This window comes from Epargyreus clarus, unplaced genomic scaffold (assembly GCF_041222505.1).
Source record: "Epargyreus clarus isolate Ecla_fem2 unplaced genomic scaffold, WU_Ecla_fem_2.2 ptg000021l, whole genome shotgun sequence".
Lineage (NCBI taxonomy): Eukaryota > Metazoa > Arthropoda > Insecta > Lepidoptera > Hesperiidae > Epargyreus > Epargyreus clarus.
In genome coordinates, this window is record NW_027332228.1 from 9,307,803 (window position 1) to 9,335,022 (window position 27,220).

At 35.8% G+C, this 27,220-nt stretch overlaps 2 protein-coding genes across 3 annotated transcripts in view; one reads left to right on the forward strand and one right to left on the reverse strand.

The window, feature by feature from the left end:
* Positions 1-1,075: 1,075 nt before the first annotated feature.
* The window catches only part of Syn (synapsin), a 96,193-nt gene continuing 70,048 nt past the window's right edge, over positions 1,076-27,220 (reverse strand). Inside the window, exons 7-12 of the mRNA XM_073084210.1 lie at positions 11,971-12,063; positions 10,453-10,565; positions 10,021-10,117; positions 9,482-9,649; positions 7,071-7,296; positions 1,076-1,308 (exon numbers count right to left, since the gene is read on the reverse strand). Coding sequence (XP_072940311.1) covers positions 1,085-1,308; positions 7,071-7,296; positions 9,482-9,649; positions 10,021-10,117; positions 10,453-10,565; positions 11,971-12,063 — 921 coding nt within the window. The 3' untranslated portion in view covers positions 1,076-1,084. The remainder of the gene's footprint in view (positions 1,309-7,070; positions 7,297-9,481; positions 9,650-10,020; positions 10,118-10,452; positions 10,566-11,970; positions 12,064-27,220) is intronic.
* The window catches only part of Timp (Tissue inhibitor of metalloproteases), a 65,201-nt gene continuing 64,141 nt past the window's right edge, over positions 26,161-27,220 (forward strand). Inside the window, exon 1 of one of the 2 annotated variants that reach the window (XM_073084213.1) lies at positions 26,161-26,407. Coding sequence is in view for 1 of the 2 variants with exons in the window: in XM_073084212.1 (XP_072940313.1) it covers positions 26,343-26,390 (48 nt within the window). In the remaining variant the exon portion in view is untranslated. The remainder of the gene's footprint in view (positions 26,408-27,220) is intronic. The other variant, XM_073084212.1, reaches the window with a different exon arrangement.

Here is a 27,220-nt window from a genome sequence, read left to right on the forward strand (position 1 = left end):
GGTTGTGGTAAACACACCTTAACGACAAGAAGCTTGCCGACATTTTGTCGTTAACGTCGTGTAGTTGTAGTACGTGTGAAATGACGCTAAGTACCAATAATAAGTTAATATTTCTGTGAATTGAAAACGCTCCTCTACGAAGGAGGCGTGCAGGCAGAAGAGAGTCGAAGAGCTCCAGCGGGACAGTGACAGAAGTTCTACTGCCGTAACAAACGGGTTCGATCACAATGTAGCTCAGTTGATTCGTATTTTTCATATTTTATAATAAACTTATGGTAAAAAATCTATCTTTATTTTACATTTAATACTATTTTAACGGTTTGTCTCTTACAGTCATCGACGGCTCGAGGCCCTTTAACAATTCAACTGTCACAAAAGTTAACTGTGATATTTTATAAAATATTTTATTACAAAAATCTTTAAACGGTAACGTCGATGACGATTCATTTATTTTAGTCTAGAACGCTACTTTATTTTTAGAGTATACTATAATTGAAGTAGTATGAAAACTAAACACAATCGAAGAAGATGGGTCATCCATCAAAGTTATTGCTTTATCTGACACAATAACATCAAAATTTCAGCGGGTTATTGCTGATGTTATTCCATTAGCATCATTTGTTTTTGTATATTATAAATCATGTTATAAATTAAAATAACATTGTTGCTTATTGGAGATTCGATTTTTGTAAGCATTCAAAGATAAACGGTCTGGAGCAATAACAAATGCAGTTTGATCCATCTTGATTCTGCTATCCCGATGAAGTTTCGTTGAGATTCAGTTCATTCAACTTTAAGATCAGATTGTTGTATAGTAGGGCAAGTCGACGTGGATTGACTGTTTAATGAAAAATAAATATTATAAATAAATAATTTAAGTTACTAAGAATTGTTGCCGGTAAAAATGCTATTTCTTACGCATTTCTCTTCTACGATTTCTTCAAGCTAATAAAAAAAGAAATAACTATTCGATTTACGTAAAATTCCAAAAACCATAAAAGTGATCATCAGTTTTAGATCAATCAGTCCAAGTCGACGCCCTACTAATGGTGAGTTGGGTACACATTTACACAATCCGAGCGGTTTACATATCGCCGAAGATGCCGGCGAAGGTCTTGCGGAGGTTCTTCATGGTGTCCTCCGCGTCCTCGGTGAGCGCGGCGCTGAGCGAGCCCTGCCGCGCGAAGCCGCCGCGCGCGCTCGCCGAGCCGCTCGGCGCGCCGCTCGCCGCGCCCGCGACCGCGCCGCTCGCCGCGCTGCCCGCGCTCGGCGCCGCTGACGTCGACGACACGGTTGACGATTGGGAAGCTGTTGACAAGTTCATGATCAACCCGTTACTGTCCATAGATATACATTTTTTTAAAATATAGGAGTAGCAGACGAACGTGAAAAAGTGGCTACTTGCGCCCATGGATATCTGTAATCGACACCAGATAGGGTAAGATATTCCTTCCTGAGGTCGGCCACAGATGCGTCGCTACTCCTGAGGAGCCAACAATAAACCTTCTATATTTGAAGATGGTAGAACCCTTTATGGTTCGACTCCAGCGGCACCACCGCCACACCTATTTCTGCCTCATAACAGCAGTGTCAAACGCAGCTGTGTTCCGATTTGAAGGATGTGGTAAGGGAGACATACTTTTCCGAGGCGTTCCAGCTTAGTCCTCAGGGGTGGCGGCGCATCTGTGGCCGACCTCAGGTAGGAATATCTAATCCTATCTGGGGTTGATTACAGATATCCATGGGTGGCAGCTGCCATTTACCGTCAGGTGGACTACATGCTCGTCTGCTCCTCCTACATTATAAAAAAAAGAAGAAGAGTTTTGGGTAAATAACCCAATCGACAGAAGCATGTAATACTTATATCCCTCTTTACCTAAAAAACAGTTTCCATTTTATATGATGCTAATGCTATTAAAATACACAAGATAATGCATTTTGAATGAATGATTAATTTCAGATACAGGCTGGCTGGTGAAGGATATAGTGAAGCTAAACAAATTAAATCTAAGTGCGTTTTTCCACGAAAATTTACTTATGTAGGCATAAAAGACCGTTGAACCGTCGAATGTTGAAAATAGATAAATGTTTTAATAAACAAGTTTTTCATATCTTTATAGCACTTTGTTGCTCAATGTTCCTACAACGCATTCATGGCCGCATTGCGTCGCATTCACCATAAGTGTTTGTGATGAGTCTTTGGTGTCTAAAAGTTTGTAACCCTTCGTGTTTCGACACCACGGACATCGGATACATCACGGACATATGAAATGATGTCACCTACCTATATTTTTTTGTATGGTGCACAAACGTATCTGTGGTCTAGGTTTTATTTTAATCTCTGGCCGGCAATATCGTTGCTTTGCAAGAATATTGGCAAACTCAAAAAGGGTAATTTTCCAGGGGAGCCAGTTTAATATTAAACATTGTTTTTTTCGAGATCTTCTTAATAAATGAAGTTAAAATAAGGCAAAATACAGGTATGAGTAACTGTAGGCATATGTAACCACCGTACAGTTAGACCTTAAAATAGGAAATATTTTGGATTAAATTGTACTTTTAACAGAAAAAATATTTTTGAATTGTGCTGTTATTCTTGCAAAGCAGCGATATATCAAACAGAAACACCACTATGATTCTGTCAAGATTATACAACTATAGTCTGATTTATAATTAGGTGTCCAAAATGTAAACAAAGAAATGTCATTGTCAAAATACGATTACAGGTATTCTAAACACTAACAAAATAACAAGAAACAAAAAATAACAAAGTCAACAAAAAACTAATATATGTCGGGGGCAGGTCTAGGCGTTGAAAGCGGATGACGTAATACCAGATGCTGGCGGCACCTGCACCGGACGACATTCCTTATCGCCTTATGACCCATCTACCTGATTACTTTACCTGCTCTTCCTATAAAAAGGGTTGAAGCACTTGATCAGTACGCATTTGGTTTGGATGCGTCGCGGTGCACGGATCGCTGTCTGTATCAATAGACTGTCCTAGCCCTCGCTATGGTTATTTTGCTATGTAGTAGACTTACTGACTATGATAACTAATTTTATTAAATTTTGCGATGCCATATACTTGACCGACTGACTATGATAACTAATTTTATTATTACTGAATTACTGTTCCCCTTAATGTCCTAATCATCTTTTCCCTACATCAGAAGTGGGATGGACCTACGTGCCCACATGGTCATTGTGGCGACCAATGGTGACGTTTATTAGTTCGGGGCAATGGCGCGCACATGCGTTTGGTCATTTTCTTGGGGAGCCTTAGGAAGCCACGCCATCGGTAAAGCCTTTGATAGCCTTTGGATGCGTTGATTATGGCGGGACTGAACGCATGGAGCAGTGCAATTTAGGGTGGACCCTAGTGTAGTATGACAGTTTATTTCATACGGGCGACACGTTGCCATTTTGATACTTATAATCACTTTGGGGGTCTATTGTTTCAATTTATTTCTATCTTGTAATTTCATAATGTTCACCTAATTTTTGAGTGTTCACAGGATAAGAAACTACTATAGCTGCTTGTTGGTGGTATTGTAACGACACTGGACTTGTGTTGACCGCGAACGTACCGGAAGGTGGCCAAATAAGGCAGGATACTTTTTGACTCTGGTAAAAACAAGGCGGTGAGCTAGTAAGTGCCTTTTCGGTAAGTGACTTTATTATTTAAATATAATTGAAGTACTTGACGGTTTTTAAGAATTTGACCACCAGAAAGAATTTACTTGGTCTCTAAACGAATTTGCGGGTACATTCATTATTTCTTGTGAAAAATTTCTGAAGGTTGTCGCATTGATGCATTTTAATGGTCTACACGTTGCTCAATGGAGACACTGGTGTGTAAAGGCTCAATAGATGTGTTAGTGATATGGGTTCGGCGAAGATACGATACCGTATAGTTCAGTGGCGCTCGCGTTTGAATTTAACGGAGTGTTGTATTGAGCAAGGTGAAGGTGGTTTAGGTTAGAACATTAAAAATTTGGGTTTTAATGTCCTTGATGAGCTTCCAGAGATCTCTCATTTTTTCTATATACAAATAAGGGGTGATTGGAGCTGAGCTGACTAAATTAATTTAAAGTAATTGCAATAATGACTTGAGAACTTGAGTAAACATGTTGATCGAATCTTACCAGAGGTTGTCGTGTAGCCGTAGTATGCGGTGGGCAGGCAGCTATGGCGGAGGTCTAGTTTCAGTGGAAACTATCTGTATTCATGTGAGTGGCTTTGCGTCAACGAAAAGTAACAGGAGGTTACTGGGCTATGCGTATCCATCGATCACATGTAGTGCTTAAGTGTCTCGAATGAATGAATTTGGTCTAAGGAATTATGTAGAAGGTATTAGTCAGCTAAGCTCTTTGAGTTTATAAAAAAAATCGTTGGAATTTATTTTACGCGTTTGAATTTAATATTAAAGGACTAATTCTTTTGTTTAAATGGTGTTGTAGAAAATGTGGAATCCTATAAAGATAAGGCGACCGATCGATTTTGTGTAAAATTTTGTGTAATAAGAAAAGTAGTAGTAATGTAAAAGAGGTCGAATTTGAGTACGGTTGTATTGTGCGTTGAGAGACTATGCGATTTGAAATAAAACTATTCATCATTAGACTTTTAGTTTTAACGTCGCGAATAACCTTAATACGAGTTAATCAGGATTGGCCGAGCGGAAATTTTAATATTCGCTTGGTTTTTCTGCCTTACAGGAACAGCACACGAGGTCGTTTGATTTGTCACGATGGCCATATCTCAGATGGCCAATAGGGAGTTGGTTTTAGTACGCTAAGAGATGGCACTAGCTGGAGACATCAAAAGTGGTTTGTCGGTGATTACGTTTGAGTATAAGTCTGCTCGACCCTCTAGCGAAGGTGGACGTTATAGGAAACTAGCAACGATGACTAAAACTATACTTTCCTTTCAGCTCAGTCTTCTTCACACATTTCGAAAAAAAAGTGATCTGTTTTTAGCTTTTTCCTTATTCTGCTCCGAAGCTGTATAACTGACTAATGTTGGTGTCCAGTGAACTTTTGCGTTTCTCCAAATAGGGTTCATAGTGAATATTTAACAATTATTGACCGTGTTCTAACATTTTAATTAAATATGTTTACAGATGCCTACTGCAAGTGAGTGGTCGAAGAGCACGTGGTCCTTGTGTGCCCTACAACGCCACAATTTGGACCACCGTACCTTCATTTCTATTTTTTTCCAACAAATTATTTTCTTTTTTAAAAAAGATGCAAATTTGCACACGTATGGAGTTTCTTGCGCCGCTTCTTCTCCATAGCGAAACCCCTTCCGAAGCGGTGGTAGTTTGTTGACTTTCAATAAGTATTCTAAGTATATGAATCAATTTTGAATAAATAAGATTTGAATTTGAAGGTTTGATAAAAGTAAAGCTAAAATAAACTAGTTTTGATTAAAAATGAAGAAAGAAATCTGACTAATTTTCAAGTACAAGGGTCCGTTTAAAGTCATAGTTACTTGATGGTGATCATTGTGTGTTGAAGTCCTTGACTTGGTAATGATAAGATTAGTTATCAGTAATAATAACCCTCCCCTTTCTTTTTCCATCAAACATAGTACCAATTTTTGTTAAAAAGCATCCAAATTCTCCGGCAGCGTCACATGTTCCTTAATATAATTTCATCCTGATAAAGAGGATTTATCCGTATTGGATGATATTCCGAAAATTAACTTGCCTAGTAATGATGTCTCCAACGTTAATATACCTAGTTTAGCTAGAAATTCAGATACATTATCTCGGAGAAGCTTAAAATTGACTTTGTAAGCTAGTTCTCAGACATTGAATAGTAACAATTCAAATAGGTAGATGAAACCCTATTTCTTGGTTCTCGAACGCTGTCTAATGACTCTGAAGAAACGTTATCTGTCGATTTGTCGTAATATGATGAAAGGGTAAGAATCTCATTTGCTTTTGCGAGGGACGATCTAGACCAGCATTGGATGAGCTGTAGGGGTCTCATTTGCTGTTGTGAATGACGATCTAGACCAGCATTGGTTGAGCTGTAGGGGTCTCCTTTGCTGTTGTGAAGGACGATCTAGACCAGCATTGTGTAGCTGTAGGGGTCTCCTTTGCTGTTGTGAAGGACGATCTAGACCAGCATTGTGTAGCTGTAGGGGTCTCCTTTGCTGTTGTGAAGGACGATCTAGACCAGCATTGTGTGGCTGTAGGGGTCTCCTTAGCTTTTGCAAATGACGATATAGACCAGTATTATTAAGTTGTAAGGATCTCATCTATGCTAGAAGAGAATGGTTTAATTTACTAGTGTTATACAGTGGATTATGATGAGCTATTGAAATGGGTTTCTTTTTCTTCATGTACCGTATTTGCTCTTGCAGACATATAAAGATTGTACCTACGCACGAGGACGTGCGATTGTCAGAATGGCCGTGTCGGGGGCAGGTCTAGGCGTTGAAAGCGGATGACGTAATACCAGATGCTGGCGGCACCTGCACCGGACGACATTCCTTATCGCCTTATGACCCATCTACCTGATTACTTTACCTGCTCTTCCTATAAAAAGGGTTGAAGCACTTGATCAGTACGCATTTGGTTTGGATGCGTCTCGGTGCACGGATCGCTGTCTGTATCAATAGACTGTCCTAGCCCTCGCTATGGTTATTTTGCTATATAGTAGACTTACTGACTATGATAACTAATTTTATTAAATTTTGCGATGCCATATACTTGACCGACTGACTATGATAACTAATTTTATTATTACTGAATTACTGTTCCCCTTAATGTCCTAATCATCTTTTCCCTACATATAAAACTTAAAAATGACGGCACAAAAATATTTTGGACCCCGATTGTGTTACCATCATCACATTTTTATTGTCTATATGTCTTTATTATTATTACTATACCTATGGAACGAAATTGAGGTAATATAAATATTAGAAAATGTGATTTGATCTTAATTAATTTAGATTATGATTTTATTATTGTTTTTTGAAACGTATTTTATTGGTAGGTCAACACTGTTGTTTACATTTTGGACACCTAATTATGAATCGGATCTATATAAACGTACCTTGAGAGTCGCGGCGGGCGAGCGGCGGCGGCGGCGGCTGCGAGGGCTCCGCGGGGATGGGCGGCAGCGGGCGGTCGATGCTGGCGGCGGCGGCCAGCGGCGCGGGCGGCGGCGCGGCGGCCGGCGCGCCCGGCGGCCCGCGCGCCGGCTCCTCGGGCGACGCCGCGCCGCTGCCCGACACCGAGCTACGCGATGTCGTCTTCGTTATCCCCGGACGACACACCGACTGGAATTGACATTAATTTATCTTATATATAAAATTCTCGTCTCACAATATTAGTTACCGTAATCCTCCGAAAGACAAGGTATTAACCCTAAAGCGGTTTAGCCTGTATAAAATTTGGGTTGACAACCGATGTAGGTGGGCTTAATGCTAACCTATGTTAGGTAATGCCGGTAAGTTTGGGTAACGTAGGCCGATTACTGGAACATCAGTTTACTATGACATACATACGTGTATATTGAGTGTAGTGTATCCAATTTTCACCAAATTTTATATGCATATTCAATAGGCCTGAGAATCGGCCACTATCTATTTTTCATACCCCTAAATGATAAGGGTTGTTCATTAACATTTTTTTATTTATATGGAAACACAACGTTTGCCGGGTCAACTAGTAGGTATATGTATATATTTTTATTTATTATTTATTTATTTATTCATTAATTCGGCAATCCAACAGCGTTACAATTATTGATAATAATAGAATATCATTTTTTGCTTATAATATGGCCAAAATTTTAAAAAGAACGTTTTGAATCTTTCTCACAAAACCCTTCCATTACCTTACTATTTGTATTTATATCATACTCGTATTATATGAATTAAATTATCGTATTATTTATAAATATAAATGGTACATCCTCGTGGAATGTAAATGACGTCTTTAAGGTAATCGTGCATTGTTGTTGAAAACACGTGAAAATTTTCAGTTTCATCAGTTGGGATCAACTTGTTTGAAATTCAGTTGCAAGAGTTAACCCTCACATAAGCAGGCATGTACAAATTAATAAAGCTAAGTTAAAAAAAAACATCATTTAAGTTGTCAATGCTAAAAGAAGCGTGTCTCCTGGGGCCCTTAGATTATAGTCCGCGATCTATTAATGTTTTGTAAAGACATGAACAATGTATTATATATATATAGGTACTTTAATTCTAAAAGCACTGCTATAGTTGATAGTTTACGGCATCTAATAATGTTGGTAAATAGTATCCAAGTGTACCTAGTACTAATACTTTAATGATTAACATCTCCCTTTTATCATATTTACAAATAAGTATGTAAAGTAAGTGCTGCCAATAATATAGGTATTTGCCCTACATGATTGGGTATAGGTACTTATTTAACAACCACAATGTCAAATTGACTTAATCCACGTCACGTCGCAGCAATAAAAATTATCATCCACCCCAAAGGTAAAATGGCGATAAAAAACTTTGCAAGTACACAAGCTTCATAATGATCGTTATGCTCCTTTTATGGAAGCTTTTAATACTTTGGTAGATTTTACTTTCGGCAGTAAAGATGCTTAAAGAGTTGTTCTAGAGTTTTCCTAATTATTTTGATTTGTGGCGTAACCGATTAGTTTTTATCACAATAAATTTTATAAGTATATAACATATAGCTAACATATTAGCTATTTAATTTGCAAAAAAAAACTTGCAAAGTATGTATCTCAATGTCCAGGCCATAATTTGCAAGTAAAATTTGACCCACCTTCCGTTATCCGCATGAGCTGAAATTTTGCATGCATATGTAAAATCTGGTGATAATGTATAATATTACGACATGGTGCCGGAAGGTGGTCATAGGATCTCTGTCATAAAATAACGTAACGCCGCCGAGTTTCAAGTCGTTAGATTCATTTCGACGAGGACTCTGTGCTGGAAGGTGGCAATGGCAGTTCAATAATTAACTAATTATATTGGGTTGGCGCTCGTTCAATTCGTCCTTTAAATGATCTTGTGCTAGAGAGTACTACTTTTAGACTAATGGAATATTTTAGGTTCAAATATTTCAACAGAGTCTGTCAATTTTTTTAGTAACCGGCCTGTGTCGCCACCACACTAGACGGCGCTCGTCTCATATAGACATAAATGCGTCGATTTTCATATGACGCATGGAAGTTAAGATGCGATGTAGAGCTATACCAAGTTCCCCCCAGAGTCATTCATGTAGGTGCATCCGTCCATAAGATAATTTTTCATGATTTGGGTGAGCGAAGCTTTCTGGACAGTTATTTTTTAATGGCATTGCCAACAGCTACTACAAAGTGTTATATATGGCAAAACCTTCAAAACCAAACCTACCTAACATAACCCTCGTAGGGTATCTAGGGGTGGCCTATTTCTAGTCAAGTATTTCTAGTCTAGTAAGCAATAGCTTCTAAGGACAGGATGGAAATCATACCTGCATGCGCTGCAGAACAAGTTCGGCGAGATGACGGCGGTCTTCCTCCTGCGAATCTCCCATAAACGAGGTGGCGGAGTCGTTCAATTCGATGATGTGCTCGCGACCGTCCTTGCCAACAACCAGCTCCAGTGCGCACACTTCTAACCCTCCGAAGATTTCGCTCACCTGTAAGAATATAAAATGAAGAACATCTAAACATGCTCAAAATTAGTGTTTCTAAAACTGGGCGTATCATTAGTGTTTTTAAAATTGGGCGTATAAACAGGGGGGCGCTGTTGGCGCTGGGGGCCTATATACTACGGTGAAGGGTTCAGAAAAAAATGAAAAAAATTGAAAGTGGAAGCTGTTAAGGGGTGATAGCAGATTTGTGCTATTGACCTTTTCATCGCTTTATTTCAGATTCAGACGATTAGTAGGATAGGAAAATTACTATTGAGAATCTCTGCTCTAGCTTTACTTGTATTTTCATTTGAATCTCATATCTGATTTTAATTAGAAATGAAGGATTTCTTTCTTCGTCAATTGAATTACATTACCTCATCAATCCACATTTTATATCTGTCATTCATGCCGATTGCCTCGAGCATAGCAGATCCTTGGTTGGTCTTCCAGTTTCCAGAAATGGACTTGCGCCTGAAACATAAAAATGTACAAATTTCTTTTACGTGAGCAACATAACTGATAGAAAATATAACAGGAAATTACTTTACTAATAATTAATATAATGTTAATAAGGCTATTTAAAAAACTAATTTGTAGGATAGTGATGTTAATAAAACGCCTACATAAATGTGTCTATATTTCGCGTTTTGGCACTTACAATTCGATGAAGTTTAGGGACAGGCACTTAATATTTTCCAAAACTGTATCTATGTGATGTTTCCATTGATGCAATATAAAAGAGACAACACCTAAGCACCTGGTAATAGTATGTAAAAAGTATTATATATGTATATTACTTTACTCACATGAAAGCTTTGTAGTTGTTGCCAATTTTTTGAATATGTATGTCATATTTGGCATCAATGTAGGGCTCGACAGTACAGTAGGTGCCCAGCATAGCTACCACTCCAGCGATGTCCTAAAACAGAAAGTTTTATATATTTTAAAGCGTGCTATACTACCTCTCAGACTTAACAAGTTAGGCAGCAAAGTCACTGTCCACTATCCACGGTACATCAATTTTTGTCTTCATCATAAAATGTTTTCTTTCCTTTTATAACGATCATGCCGTCCATCTGATAGTAAGCGGTCCCTGCCCTTTATGGACATGGACAATTGGACATTTATAAACATCTTCATATATAACCATAATAGGGCCAGGAGTTTTATCTAAACCCAATGCTGAGAGAATTAAGATGGCAGCCACCGAATCGCAAAAACTGTTTCATTTTACAAATAGATGAGCTGGTGGTGCTTTCCAAATTAATAAGCATCTAATTTATGAGTACCATTCAAACATACAATGAATATACACAAAGTTATCAATGCAATTTGTGTATACCATAAAAATAAATACATATAAAACTATGAAATGTCGCGTGATTCATTAATAGGACTGCGAATCGAAATTTACTGCTTTAGCTAGAAATCATGTTAGCTAGTCATCGTATTGCAATAAAAAATAATAGCTTTCGTCCCATTAAAATGGCGAACTAACTGCGCGAATAAATTGAAATTGTAGCATATTTCAAAAGGGCTGAAAATATTATATTTACTTCTCGTGTGCAATATAACAAAAAGCATGTTACGTTGCGAAAAGCTTTTCAGTAAGTAATACTCAACGGGGAAAATGACAAATCCGGCTTACAAAATACTTACAAAAAAAAACGTTAGAAATAAAAACCTCTAGAGACCATAGATATTACGTATTACATGGAAAATGATACAGTAAAATGTTTTCATATTTAAGCGCTGTTAACGTTTACTCATAATCACACTACAATTTAGGTACCCATCTAAAGAGACATACCTTTGTCTACATACAGCTTTTTCAAAGTGAAACTATTCTTTTAATTTTATATACTTATGATACTTATAAATATGATACTTGTTTCGTTACGTTGCATAGTAAAAGCAAAATCCTACAAAATGACATATCAATGATCCGAATTTGATTATAGTCATGTAAAGTATAGTTTTTAGTGTGATCAAAATTAAAAAAAAAATGAATACAAACAATAATCCAATAGTTAATTTAAATAAATAATTAACAAACTATTATGATATAAAGCACGCGGGCATGTATTAAATTTTTATTGAGTCCCATTATTTGTTGTAAAAATAAAATGTATTTTTATAACATTCATCATAAAAGATTACTCAGCCACTTGACTCTAATAGTCTCAATTTGAATACTTTTCACATGTGCCAAGCCATGTAAGGCAATTGTGGTGAATCACAAACATAAAGAATTTTCGTGACTCTGTTGCAAAGTGAGCAGGAAAAACATTTTTATTTCCAAATCGGTTTAAGAATGGTTATACCTGGAAGTCCGCCAAGGAGTCCACTTTCACCTTGGCCACGCCGCTATGCGCGTGACCTATTTTGATCACGACCGGGAACTTAGCTGCTGAAACCTGTAACAAAACATATTATAACATTTTAGACTTCATTCATATCTTGTAATAACACAAACTATTTTCTTGATCCAATTTACAACTTTTATTATCTATTCCCGCATAAAATACAAGTCTCGCGCCAAGCGCGTTCTCTTTCTTGTTTTATGCTTATGCACACGATCGTATAACCCATACAGCCAATGACTATATAAATGGGCACTTATTATTATAAAAATAACACATCATGAATATAGCACAGATTAATTAATTAAAATAATACTTTAATAAAATAATTTGAATATATTGCTAACAATTGCGATTATTGTACTAACGATGATATAATATTTTGTTCGCCGCAAGGAAACACGTTTTTAAAAACGAATTATAACGGCATATGTTTTATTTCTTATATTTCTCATAATTATTTTCCATGCTATATTAGTTCTTAAATATCATGGTTATATAAATTGCAAGTATGTAAGAGGTATTAAATCATTTGTTTTATACCTTAAGTGTTGTAGTCTGAGTAGAGAATTTAATGTAGATTGTAGGTACAATCGATTAATCGCGAACACTTGTAAGAACCTAAATATGATTATGACTACATGACTGACGTATCCTGAAAAGTCTGAAACTCCTACGTACGAAGTACGAACGTCATACATGAGTAACAGAATAATGGAAATTAACAATGTGGGTTCTACGACTCTACCATCAATAGAACAGGGTAGTTTTTATGAAGTGATACTCCTTTCAGGGAGTTTAGTAAAACGACTCAGAGTGTGTTAGCGTAAGACTAAAATGTGCACACCGATGTAACACATAATTTATTTTATTATACAATTTAATATTTATACCTCAGGTAAAGGACTTTAAAATATTTCAGTAAGTAACCAGAAGTAGGAACATGATAACCACTCTCTGATAAGTCTCTGTCAACAAAATGAAAAGGATTTTTAATTTCGTATATATATTATTCAAATTTGTATTTTTTATAAGTATGTGACTCAGGGCATATTAATAGTCGTATCCAGGTAATTGACATATCTTTACTATACTACGATAGCTTTTTCGTATTAAAGAAATGTTTCGATAAATTCTCTAATTGATTTTACGTAACAGTATTTCATAATACTGGTATTAGTATTGGAAGATGATCGGGCATCGGGCATAGACCAGGGCGTAGGAATGGGCTTAGACCTTTCTTAAAGGATGTTTAGTCGTATTCTTCGCGCTATGTTTTTCGTGTGTTACAGAGGATGGAAAATTTCATAATGTGTCTCCCTATGATCTTTTCCATTTTACCTTTCTTTCCGTTCTTATGGCCTACGAGATTTACAGGAGGTGCGATTGAGAAGAGACGGTGGTATTAATTCTAGATACATCAAGTGTATGTCATGAACATGATTAAGTAAAATGATATTATGTTGCGTATGATACAGATAAGATTTATCAACAAGATTCTAATATTGCAAGTATATTCCCTGCTTTATCATGATTCTGGGAAACTAAAGATGTCTATTAAACACGTCTGTAAAGATAAAACAAGTATTGCAAACATTGGGTTTGTCTAGAAACTATCATATAGGAAATTCTTAGAAGACACAATTGTTAATGACAATTGTTATTGACACAAGAGTTAATGAATAAGCTAGAAATATGTTGAGTTGCAAATTATTGAGTTATTTCACTATTTATATATCGTAGGTTAAGGAATTAATGCCACTCAATATGAATTATTATCCTAATGGACTTGTACTAATATTTGCTTGATAAACTATTCGTTTGCCTCGCAAAATTAAGTCCATTAAGTTCATTTATAACTCAAAGTTATGTATATGATTTGACAGACACTAAGTGCTAACAGAACTAAAGTTACGATGAAAATTCTGCTCGGCGGCGAATGAAGTGCAGAAATAAAAAGTGGCAAAATCATTTGAATAAAAATGTATGCGTAAAACATTTCTACATGCAAGTGCAAATAACGTGTTAATTTAATATGCATCTGCAGTATTTCTACGTCTCTGCTGTATTTTTCGATTACGTTATCTCTGTATACCTGCAGCACAAATATTTATGCAATCGGTAAATGTTGTATGTTTGTGTATTGAAAATATTTGGATTAAAAACAATTGGAGAAAAAAATCATGTAAAGTTGGAAGAATTCTTATTGCTGTGTTGTTTGTTTTGAAAGATATACAAGCCAGAGATATTATCATCATCACATCAATCCATTACTGTCCCACAGCTGGGGAGTCAAGCATTGGTAGAGTTCGTGTACCTTTGAAATTTATTTTTAATACTAGAACAGGTCAGTCACGATATTTTCATTCACCGCAATATCAAATGATATAATTTGTAAACTAAAGGGCAACATAACAAAAAAAATATTAGCGGTGCGCGCCGGGGATTTGAACCTCGGACTTCTCAATTCAGAGGTCGCGTTTCAACTTCTTTCTGCCACTGCTCATTGACCAAAATGGAATGTTCCAATTAACCATCAGCATTGTAGCTGCGATCAACTTGAAGAAGGTCTACCCTCTTATTTAGACTCGGTTTCAGATTTCCATGGCCAGTGGCCAACCTTGGACTATAGTAACCAACTCCATATAGAACTGGAATCCTATCTGAAGCTAATCATATGGGTTACTCCTGAGGATTAAGATGGTCGCCTCATATGTAAGTCATCCTTATAAACAGATATCCTATATGTACTTATTGTAAAATTGTATTGTATTCTACATAAGTATATAGTTTGCTAAGCAGCAAGTTTGGTAGCAAGCGTAATTTAAATAAAATCTCGATCATTACGTTTTAGTTGGTTTAAATATTAAGTATGGTACCTTTTTAAATTTCTATTAATTAGACATAGTTCAATACATTTCTTTTTCACCGCGAATAGTCAAAGTTGAGGGAAAGATGGTAAAAAAATTAAAATCTAAAAATAGCCCTATTCTTTTCATGGTTCCTTTACTTTTCACCAATTTACATTTTAATATGGTAGACCAACTATCCGATAGTATTTAACAGAAAAAAATAACACTGCATCATCAAATTTGTACGCGCAGTTCCCGAAAGAAGACGAAGAGAGTTGATTTTTCAAAAAATATAAAACAATCAGTAGTTCAAAGACGGTGAAACTTTTAATAAGGTATTTTTTTTTTCTCTGAGAGGTCAGACCCTAACCTATGTTATCCTCAAGTTTGTCGTGATACTTACGGGGCACCCTGTATAATTATCAATGCGAGAATTAACGGTATGAGTAGAAAAACATGTTATTATAATATGTAAATGAAAATTTTTTGTACGCGTGGACATAAAAAATTAAGATATAAGATTATCGGTGAAGCCGTGTACAAAAGTTAGTATTCTCATACATATTAATGTGTTACAGATCAAAGCTGCCATTAACATCCGTTTCTTATGAATAATTACTGCGGGGCAAACTTTATTAGTTAAGTATTGTATAAACCATTACTGTAATCATAGGTTTATTTATAAACGGCGCGCCGATGAATGATTGGTCGACAATTTGTTTAAGTGGAAATAATTTGTAATAGCTTCGAATTATACCTACTCGTATACATACATAATTGTTATTGTTCAGTTCGTACATACCAATGGATTGTTGTATTTTATCTACCATTTAATATTGAAAGAATACAATTATTTCTTCAACTAATTCACCACTTTTTTATTCCCGCGCAAAATACAACTCAAACGTCAACAATGTTCTTTTTCTTTTTTATTTTAACTCATATCTACAATGGTACCAGCCAGTGACTAAATGAGAAATTACTATTATTATAAAAATAACACATCATGAAAATAACACAAAATAATTTATTAATATATTACTGTAATAAAATAATTTGAATATATTTCTAAAGCTCGCTCTACATTCTCGCGAGAATCTTGCGAGAATCTCGCGAGAACGCGAGAAAATCGTATAGGCTCCACATTCGTTTCTCGTGCTTTCCTCGCATTTCCGCGAGATTCTCGCGAGAATGTGGAGCGGGCATAATAATATGTCCCTATAGAGGATTTGATACAGGAATTTTTGGGATAAAAATATGCCAGCTAACTCTGACAGCTGACAAAATTGGCAGATATAGGTACAGAAAGAAAATGAAGACAGAAACAAAAGAATATACGAAATAGATAAAACAAAGACACTCGCCTAAGTTACAAAAGGACTACATAATATAAACATTCCTTTCATGTTGCCTGTATTTGTTTCTGGGTCATTCATTCTCTCCTTTCCTTTTAAATAATGTAAGGACGGGTCATATTACCGCAATATTTGGAAGGTTGATTCAAATAGATTCACAGTACGCGACTATTTGAGAAACAGATGTAATCTAGCCATAACAACCGCTTCTCGGGAACTCTAGCAGAATGTATACGTAGATTTAGCTTTAATCACAAATTCAATGAAGCCCTTACGTTAACAGTATTTTAGAATAATAGACCAAAGGTAGATAAAGATCAAAGGTATTCTTATCTCAGAACAATAACAAGAGATTATTATAAATGTGTTTTGTCAATGTGTCTTTGGAGATATTATCATTGTCTAGACCCTGGATTCTAGGAGCAGTTGGTAGGTGTAAGCTTCGTTTCAAGGTACTAATTAAGGTAATTTTATGGTGTACCGTTAACTAGTACCCACGGTTCTACGGTTACGTGTACGGCTCGTATAAAACTGTTATTATTTTTTTTATTTAATTTAAAAATTAATAGACTTCAATTTTTTAAAATATTAAATTGTTTAAATTAAATATTGTAAATAGTCGACCACTACCTACCTACGGACGTCTTCGTAAAAACACAAGTTTAGTTTTATTCTGAAAGACACTGAAAGCTATTCCAATTGATATCAAAATCATCATAACATTATAGAATCAACTAATTAGTAGCATTTCCGTTCTAATCGATAAAGTCTACTTTTACTGTGAAGTAAGCGTAATCAAGTAAAGTCTGTGAGATCGGTGAAATTAATGCGGTGTCAATCACTGGCGACGTGTAATGTCGTCGAACAATCCTTGTGGTTGGGCTTCGCGGGGGCGGCTGTGGGCGGCCGCGGATCAAGTGGAACCACGAGGAACAAGGTACACTTCCGACTAGAACCGATGACGCATGTCACCAACAAACAAATATTTGCTCGCTCAATTACTATTTATGGTTCGCTTACCTATTGGCTGTTTAGTGATTAAACATTGTCATATTTGTTGCTTATTGTTGATCTGTTCCGCCAACTTCTATTTTCGTGCAACCGCAGTTTGAGGTGATGAGTAAACTAAGGTATTCTTTAGAATATTTAGTACATTTTATATTGTGACTTGTATTAGCGAGCGAACGTGCAATGTACCTGACAGGTGCTTAAAATGGACTGCATCCACGAATATCTTTAGTCAACCCCAAATTACATATGCCTTTCCTAGAATTACCACCAGTACGTGCATTGTTGCTATAAATACAAGTAGTCATCCTTATTATTGGTATTTATTTCACTTTTCGTAACGGGTTTTAAAGGCTTTTATTGTTTCTATTAATCCATTAATTGGCGAGGGGTCTACTAACCGTGTTAATATCGTTGTTATGGAAATAAGTGGTATTTTATAATGAACCTTAATTAAGTTGTCACCCTTTAGGTGGACAGCTGCCTCTCGGGGGAGCGGACGGGGTTCAGAAGAATAGATGCGGACTACTGCTCTATAAATAAAATAGGTATAATGGTGGTACTCTCTTAATTGAATCACCTTTGAAATTTCAATTATTTTATCAGCAGAGTAAGATAACTCGTGATTGCTCTACGGCGCTCCAGTGCGGGCTGCAATCATTTTCACTCTTGCTATAATAGTTATCGATCGATCGGCGCGATAACTGCGGTGGCTATTGAAGCATTCAATTCAAATATCAATACAGCCATTGACAATGGCTCTTAATGACTATAATGCAGGCGAGAAGTAATATTGCACGAGGCTTGATGGCATATATTGTCCTTAAAGGACAAGACAATTGTCATTTATCACTATAATGACCGCCTTTGATGTTATCTTTCCGCCATTCGAATAAGCTGCGTAGCTGTCTGCGCTAACCTTATTCATATATACATCGGTATATATACATCGTGTCACTAATTGCATTCATCCATCATCTCTTAGAAGTCTACCGCTGGATGCGGACCTCCTCTTAAACAAGGAATATGACGTGTCTTCTTGCAACAGTTTGATCCTTTAGTCATCTTCTACGATATTCAAAAGAACAGAGAAGACGGATCTTTCCTAGGCCAGATTGATACGGCACATCACTAGGGATTCGATAACGCAACTTTCTTATATCTATGTATATGCAGAGCTTTGCCGTGTGAGTTTCTTACAAAAAGCTTACACCTTACACCTCATTTTCTGATATTAAATAAACACCTGTTTATTGTTACGAAGTAAATAATTGGAATCAACGCATAAGCATTGAAAATCTATGAATTAAAAAGAAACCTACCAGGAATAAGTAGGTATTGCAACAGAGTCGGATTCGGTTTGAAAGTTCTCTACTGAAGCGTACCTTTAGTCCTAGACCTACGCTGTTTTTACGTCCGTTCTATCTTCCAAATGCTGTATTTATTCAACTGTTATACTGACCCAGATGTAATCTAATAGAAAATGTGTTATAATAGTGCGCATCCTTTAAAATAATAAAAACAAAACATGAGGTAAAAAGTTAAGGAATTTCCCATATGACAAAGGTTTTTTTCTATTTGTTCTACAGAAAAAGGCTATAAGCGTCGAATGCGATTAGTATAGTGCCTAACACTCGAAAGCAAAACGTTAAAAACCAGCTAAGCACGAATCGGGCTCGCCGATGTTAATGACAGAATATGAGTTATTTTTGTAATTACGACACACAAATACTTGCGAGTTACACGGAATCCTGACTTACACTTACACTTGACCAGATTTTATAACCTACGTTTGTCAACCACATAGTGCGCTCCAACTTACTTGATAGGATAGAAAACGACATCAGAGTGCATCATATAACGAGAACCAAACCTCTCCGTTATAATCGTGATAAAAATATATTTAAAATAACACTGATTATATTTGACCATCGTACTTTACGTCATCGTTATATTACGAGTATGACATAGATACTATTCGTATTAACTGGCCTTACTAGCCGACTGTCATGTTCATGTATCTTATAATTATAATAAACTTAATTTATGGTAAATCTTTGAGAATAGTATAGAAAACTATAAGGTACAGATACTCGTCCTTTATTCGTCTGTTAAATAATTGATTCTTAATTTACAAAAATTTGGAAACTCTTTCTTCGGATTTTAATATAGGCTTCGGGAATGTGGCAATGACATTCACACCCTTGAACTATCACTGCTTATATTATATCTTCTGTAATATATCAATTATATCTGTATCTATAACAGATACGAATTTGCATTATAAATCGATGTTTGTCCTATCGCGCATGAACGGGTTATCTAATCTCTTGGACCGAACATAGAAGTATAGGTACACAATAATTATATGGATGCAAACTCATTACCACTGCTATTGACCTTACCCAAGGTGACTGGTATGTTTATCGACATTTTAACACCTCTACGCAGTTTTTCTATTCGTTTTAGATGTGGTAATGAGAAGTATATAGATGGCGCCAGGATTTAGAGTTCATGTACCCTTGATTCCAAATATGAGTGCTATTTTCTCTCAGTTTGTTATTTTATGTTTGAAATTTCGTTTTGGGAATGACATCAATAATTACATTACCATATCTTTGGCGGATATATTGGTGCTGAACATTTATTTATGAGAAGGTCATTTTTAAAAATTGATGATTTAGCACTTTAGCAGGAACGGATTAGAGTAGAATAAATCAAACATATTATGCAGATGATACAAAAGCCGCCGCGGATAAATGATTATCAGTCTTTAGTCTATGAAAGGTGTCACAGATTTGGGATTGCCCACTTATCGCGCTGCAAAAATATATATCTACATGTAATGTTACAAAATATCTAGCAAATTAGTGAAAATCAAGAGCATTCCTTCCTGCAGTTCCAGGTTAGTCCAATTTAAATTTAGACTTCTCAAACAATATAAAATTAATAATTGAAAACAAGCGTGGGTGAACCATCTAAACTAGGCGGCTGAATATTTTCAAACATTTAACGCGGATGTTACAAAAAGTATTCATTTCCTAATAGCGATTAGTATTAAAAACATGAGCAATTGTTTAAATAATATAGATCTTAGGCTTAGGCTTAGGCTTACCTTGAAATATATTACAATAACTTTGACGCATAGAAATAGAACAGTGTTTCAATAACGTCTATAAGTGTACAGTGTTGTAAAATAAACTGCACTCATAGTACAATGTAGATGACGATAGATGATTGTCTAGGGCTCAGTTATTAAAATAAAATGGCACACACATACCTATAATGTTAGATGTTTGGGTAATCCCTGAACAGCATGATGCACAATGCGCCTAAGCGGGATATTCTTATTTAATCCAAAAGCACTAACTAACCAACTAACCTTTGAACTACACAATTCACAAAAATAGAACATCGTAAGGACCTTATTCTTGCCATGCGGTGCCTCACCCGCACGAAAGAAATCTTTGTGCGTCACTAGTGCGAGTCGCTTATATGACAAGAAAAGTACTAACATAGCCATAGGTACTCGTAATACGTAGCCAAAAAAGTACGGGTCACAATTCGTCGTGAGAGGAAAAAGGCCCTAAAGGGCGTATAGATTCTTATTTACCAATTGATAAATTCAAACAATGAGAATTATTCATTAAGGAACTTGTAATACCTATACCTATTCCTAACTACGAGTATATTTTAACATTGATAAATTTTATATAAAGGTTGTCAGAAAGATCAAACGTTTAGATATTAGAACGCTGTAAGTTTACATTACGTGGACTTCAACCCTTTTATGTTCAACTGCTGAGGTCTTCTATTAGAATGAGGGGTTTGGGCCATGTTCCACATTGTCTAAGTGAGGTTTGATACACTTCATATACCTTTGAAAGTGTTGTCAAAATAATCTTCAGGTGTGTGGATTACCTGACAACATTTTCCGCAAATAATTAATTTCTAATTAGTAAAAGCAAAGGTATGTTCCTGAGATTTGAGCCTTTTCAGTGTTGAGACGTCGAATTTCAAACCATTGCGTAATCATTGTCATTGTTTATGTTCTGTAATAAATTTCATCTTTCAAAGGACGATAGTTCCTAAGTAAACAAACGGTGCGTCGTTTTTAAAAGAAAACATTGCCACAACTTACCGCGACCCATATTGATAAGAGCAAGAAACGTCTTCAAACAAAGCGCACGAGGCGAAATTAATTGGAACCTATTTGTACTGGAAATGTGGGATAGTACTCTCTACTCATGTTGTACAGCTTAGCATCGTCTATTTAATGTTCTGGTAATGGATCTTTTCTACGACGAAGATAAGGCACTCCACTACGGTTAAAAGCGGGCTAGTGGAGTAATAAAAAAATAAGCTCACCCCGCAATGAAAATCTCAATTCTCTATGGACGATCCTCGTCGTATAGTGGTGACTATGATTGTCCTGAAGGATTTTGGTTCAGTTTCCCGCCAGGCCGAAATAAAAGTAATGAATTTAGGTAACTATTCTGGGTCGGGCCTCATCCGATATAAATTAGCAACACCAATATCCAAAAGATACCTACAGTGCCGAGTTAGATATATTTTTTTCTTTTTTTTTATCTTACTATAGGCTTGCGTTTGGCAGCAACGTTACCTGATGTTAAGTGAGATGCAGCCTTGGATAAAACACCCTAGCCTAGAAGTAGCCTATTTACCCTTGACTTGAACAATCCCAGGTCATATGTATCGGGGAACAACGAAGGCGGGAGTGTGTTCCATTCTTTGGCGGTTCGCAGCAGGAATGAGTTGCTAAAACGCTTAGTCCGCCCAAGAGGAATATCAACTAAATATTGATTCGCGGTTCGTCTAGATGTCCGATGGTGAAAAGGGGCGGCAGGATCTCACGGTTTCTCTTTTTCATCGGACGATTTTTAAGTTATAATATCTCCGTGATGTGTTGTTATACCCCGTTTACTCAAAAATAGAATCAGTTAAAAATGAGGTAGTTAAAATTAGTATTAAAAAATGTAAAAGCTGAAATAATGTCTATCACATATCACAGTTACGTGCAGAGAATTAGTCACATAAGTCTCCCCTGAGAATAACACAACGTACAATTATTTATTAACATTTTAAATGAGTCTCTACGGGCTGATATATATCTTCATTCAGTTTCAAGAACACTATCTTATTTGTGATATTATGTTGGCATCACTCTGCACCTCTGAACTAACAATTAGCTGAACTCTGTGGAGTTTTCCGGGTACCTACAATTACACTTTGCCACTGCTAATTGATATGTCCCTTCACATATTTTCAATTACACTCGTTAAGAAAACATTGCAATTTATAATTTTATTATACAACGATTTATCTATTTATTTACTTTAGCGTTTGCTTGAGTTTTTGGATGTATATAGGAAAATTCAACAAAGTGATTTCGGAAATATTAAAATGAAATCAAATTGAACGTTTTTTTTCCTTATTTGAAACATAGTTCTGATATTGTTATCATTTATTGTAAGTAACGAACAAATACATATATCCAGGAGTTCACCTGAGCAAGTACTAGATAGTATATTTGCGCTTTCAAACAGTAGTTGTTGTTCAATTTCGATATAAGTGGGAAAAATTACAGGTAAAGTTGCCCGAGTTAATATTTGCAGTGTAAATGAAGGGAAACTTCTCACGGAAAGTAATTTACAACGTTTTTCATGTAGTAATAGAAATAGACATGTATTTGATCATATTCATTTTCATACTAAACAGAAATACGAGTAGCATTATGTTTTATTTTATATAACGTGTTAATGTACATAGATACTACCATAAAAACTAATCCGATAAAATAACTAAATACCAAGCCAAAGCGATATTACAAATAGAAAATTTGTTATATGTATATAATGAATATCATAAATAAATAATTATTGTATTGGGTATTTTGTGCTTATTTTTTCCTTGTCGTTGTTTGTAGGAGGCGAACAGAGATAGATGAAAATATTTTTCATGTATCTCTGATCGCATCCTACGAAAAATCTATTGAAGTCACGTTTCCTAAAACGTGACTTCAATAGATTTTACGTGAAGCAAAGCCTTCAAAAATCAATTCTATAAATTTCCATTTCTCTATTAATTATACTCCCAAATGTGTATTACAATTAGTTGCTGCCTTATCACGACATAGATAGCATTGACTATTAAATACTCATCCTATTAGCTGACGTCAAGATAACATGCTGGATTAACCCATAACCGTTTCCTAAAACGTGACTTCAATAGATTTTACGTGAAGCAAAGCCTTCAAAAATCAATTCTATAAAATTCCATTTCTCTATTAACTATACTCCCAAATGTGTATTACAATTAGTTGCTGCCTTATCACGACGTAGATATAATTGACTATTAAATACTCATCCTATTAGCTGACGTCAAGATAACATGCTGGATTAACCCATAATGGGCCTATTGTTATAATAACAGTTGATCATTAGAGCGCTCTACATAATTAGAAAATAGGTAATGATGCAATAACCACATGGCCTTCTATTTATTATAAGACTGTTTTATAAACAACAAATAAAGACATATTATTCTTGTATGATTATATATATTTGCATTACACTTTGTATGCATTTACTACTGTGTTTTATTGATATAAGGTATGAGTACCTGGACCTAGCTTTGCTCGGTGTTTTAACCGACTTCAAAAAAGGAAGAGATTTCTCAATTCGGCCGTATATGTCTTTTGAAACGACATTTTCTGAAAATTAAACCTAGCCCTCAAAACCCCCTGAATACAAAATTTCAAGAAAATCATTGAAGCCTTTTCCGAGATCGTTGATATAAATAAATATACAAGAATTGCTCGTTTAAAAGTATTAGATAGATATGTTCTGCTCATGTCATATATAATACCTATTCACACGTACCAGAACCATACTAATTCATGACAACTCCCCGTGCGGGGGAAAAGTAAGAAAATGCATAGTTATACACGGATCGTATCTTGTCTTGCAATTCAATAGTGATGATACTGACTACATCTAGGCCACAATGCAGTCTAGCAACATCACGTAAGAGATAGTGACCACTCTGTCGTGAAGACACATTTTTGTGAACACAACGCAGTTACGAGTACAAGAGGATGCAATGATGCTATTCACCCGACCCAACCATTGTTTACCGACGTTTTGTCACTGCAGTGTAATTTGGCTGTAGCACATGTGAATAGACAATCAACTGAATGAAGGCATACTTTGCAATACCAGTTAAAACCCAGTTTAGTGGCCATCAATTCTCACCAGTTTTTTAACCGCTTCAGAGGTTTGACAACTATCGCTTAATCGAAATGAGTGGGACTCGCTTCTTTACTATGAGTAGGATTTAGACGAATTTGTCATATATACTAGAGAAGTGTAGAGTAGATGAGTGATTGATAGTTTAGTATATTTGTAGTTTAAGATACAAAGTAACATTTGAAATTCCTGAGAGGTTTATGAAATTATCTGTAGGATATTTTTATGACATGAAGTATCAAGTTACTTAAATACTAAAAGAACTTAAATACTATAATTAGTATTTAAGCTCTGTGTGTTAGTACAGTGTGGTAGACCATATGGGAGTGTAATAAGTAATACTGTAGTTGGTTCTTTGATGTTTTAATACATCCAGAATTAGCGCCATAAATATATCTTTGCAGGAGCAATAAATAGTTATAGCAGAGAATTAATGATGACCAGTGTTGGCTGGGCGCCTTTTCCTGTATATCACTTAACAGCGCGGCAAATGGTGCATACCGATGACACTGCTAAGGCTGAGCATTTAGCAATTACTATAATTAATTCGATGACTTGCGATGACTCAATTGGTGGTCTGAGGGTCGAACCCCTGACACGCAAAATGATTATTTTGCAAAATTATGCGTGTTTTAGTAATTAATTATATTATTATTTATTTTAATTATGCAGGAAAACATTGTGAGAATGAATATTATACACGTCTCGAAGTAAAAAAGTTGTCAACGTTGCGTAAAGTCCACTAATGTGCACTTGGTCAGCATTCTTAATCTGGGAGAAAATCCATGCCCAGCAGTGGATCTCAGTTCTAGTTCAACAAAAAATGACAACCCAGCAGAAGTAATTTTCGTAAATTTTAAATCTGTTATTTATTCGATACATCGATATATCATTTCTGAAAACATATAATATTAAACTCAATTATTTTCTTGTTTTTCGTATAATGAAGAAATTATAAGGACTTAAATTAAACCGCGGGTCGAATGCAGAACGATTTTAAAGTAGACATACTATGGATCAACATCTGTAACCAGTAAAGATTTTCGTAAAGTATTTTGTTTGCACAATGACTTAAAGTAAACAAAAAGATTAATTGTTCCATTGGAATTTATGTATTATAGTGAAATGTAAATATAATTAGCAGTTACTCAGAATGTGTAATGAATAGACTTTGAATAGTGTATACTATTAGTCAGCTTTACTATAGTTAGCTCTTACTCTGATGTGCGTCTGAGGGAAAGTTACGCAACATTTCTCATGTCTATCTTACTTGTAGGTGGTAAAGTAAACCGCAGCGAAACCAACACCGCATTAGCAGCTTGCGTGCCGTATAGGCTTCCATGTAATATTTGTCACATATTGCTTCATGGTGATAAACATTTTGCAAATGTTAAGCGACAAGGGCTGGCCGTTGCGTGCGAACCTTGTTAGTTTACGAGAAGGAATTTCAAAGTGCTGACCGCAAGGCTCGCCTGGCATCTCGTGTTTACATTAGATGCATAACGCTGATGTCATGTGAAACCTAATTATGATGAATCATGGAGCTTTTACTCGGCAGCGATAAGCGTCGTATCCTGCATGTGATATCACGGCAAGTCGCTCAGCATACCGAGTCCCACGTGTTACTGAAGTTATTGATGGCAACTGTGGGCGCATAATAACTGGTCCGGCTGAGCCGAACGTTTAGTTACTGATTGTCCGCTACGGGGAACGCGTGTCGCGAGCAACACGAAGCCGGTATTGCGCGGGAGCACACTCGACGAACGTTTTAATAGACACTTCAAAGTCTGATTTTACACAAATTGGACCTAATTCAGTGTATCAGTTGCAGTGTATGTCTTCCACGTTGGATGATTAAAGGAAGTTTCCAAGTGAAACTGAAAAATCAACGAGTGCAGGTGCATTTGTTTACTTGGTTTGCATAATGTTTATTACTCTTCGCTTTTACAACGGTTATAATTTATTAATCTGATAATGTTTTTCTAATCTGTAGCATGATGTCACGATTGAGCTGTATATTATCAGTGTATTGTTTGTGTTGACGATTATAATTTATTGATTAGGTAATATTACCGAAACGTTTCTTACGTGTTGCGAAGTGTTTGCGCAGTATGTGTAGTTGATTGCAACTAAATTTTGCTTGTAAAGCAAACGTGACACATTTTGTAAACATCGTTAGCGTTTGGTTAGCGTCCTCGTATACGGTTACTATGGTGCGCTCGAACATGCAGGTACAACTGCGCTTTCAATTTTATGGCTTGTTCTAGTTATTGATGTTATACAACTCTTCGTTATGTACACTTACTGGGAATAATAAGTGTTAAATAAACAGTAATTTATGCTTCCAATTTAATCGTCGTAATAACCTTAATAACATTTTATTAATTTAAAAAATATTTTTCTGTCAATGATCGGTCCCTTTTTAATTAAAATTCTGTTGTCCTTGAATCATTCGTCTGACTTTAATTAAAAGGGGCGCAAAGGACTAAGCTAACAAATTATACCAAAGGTGAGGTAATTATCCGTTATCTTTGGTTTTAAACATAACGAAACATATTTCCGTTCCTTAATAGCTATATGCTTTAAAAGATTGTTTATTAAATAATGTCATCGATTTAATGAAGAAATGGACGGAAGTACGTAATGTTAACGGTTTAGTAGCAAATCCAATGATTACAATGATTAATTAAGATTAATAGGACTATAACCTTGCTTATGTTTAAGTAAG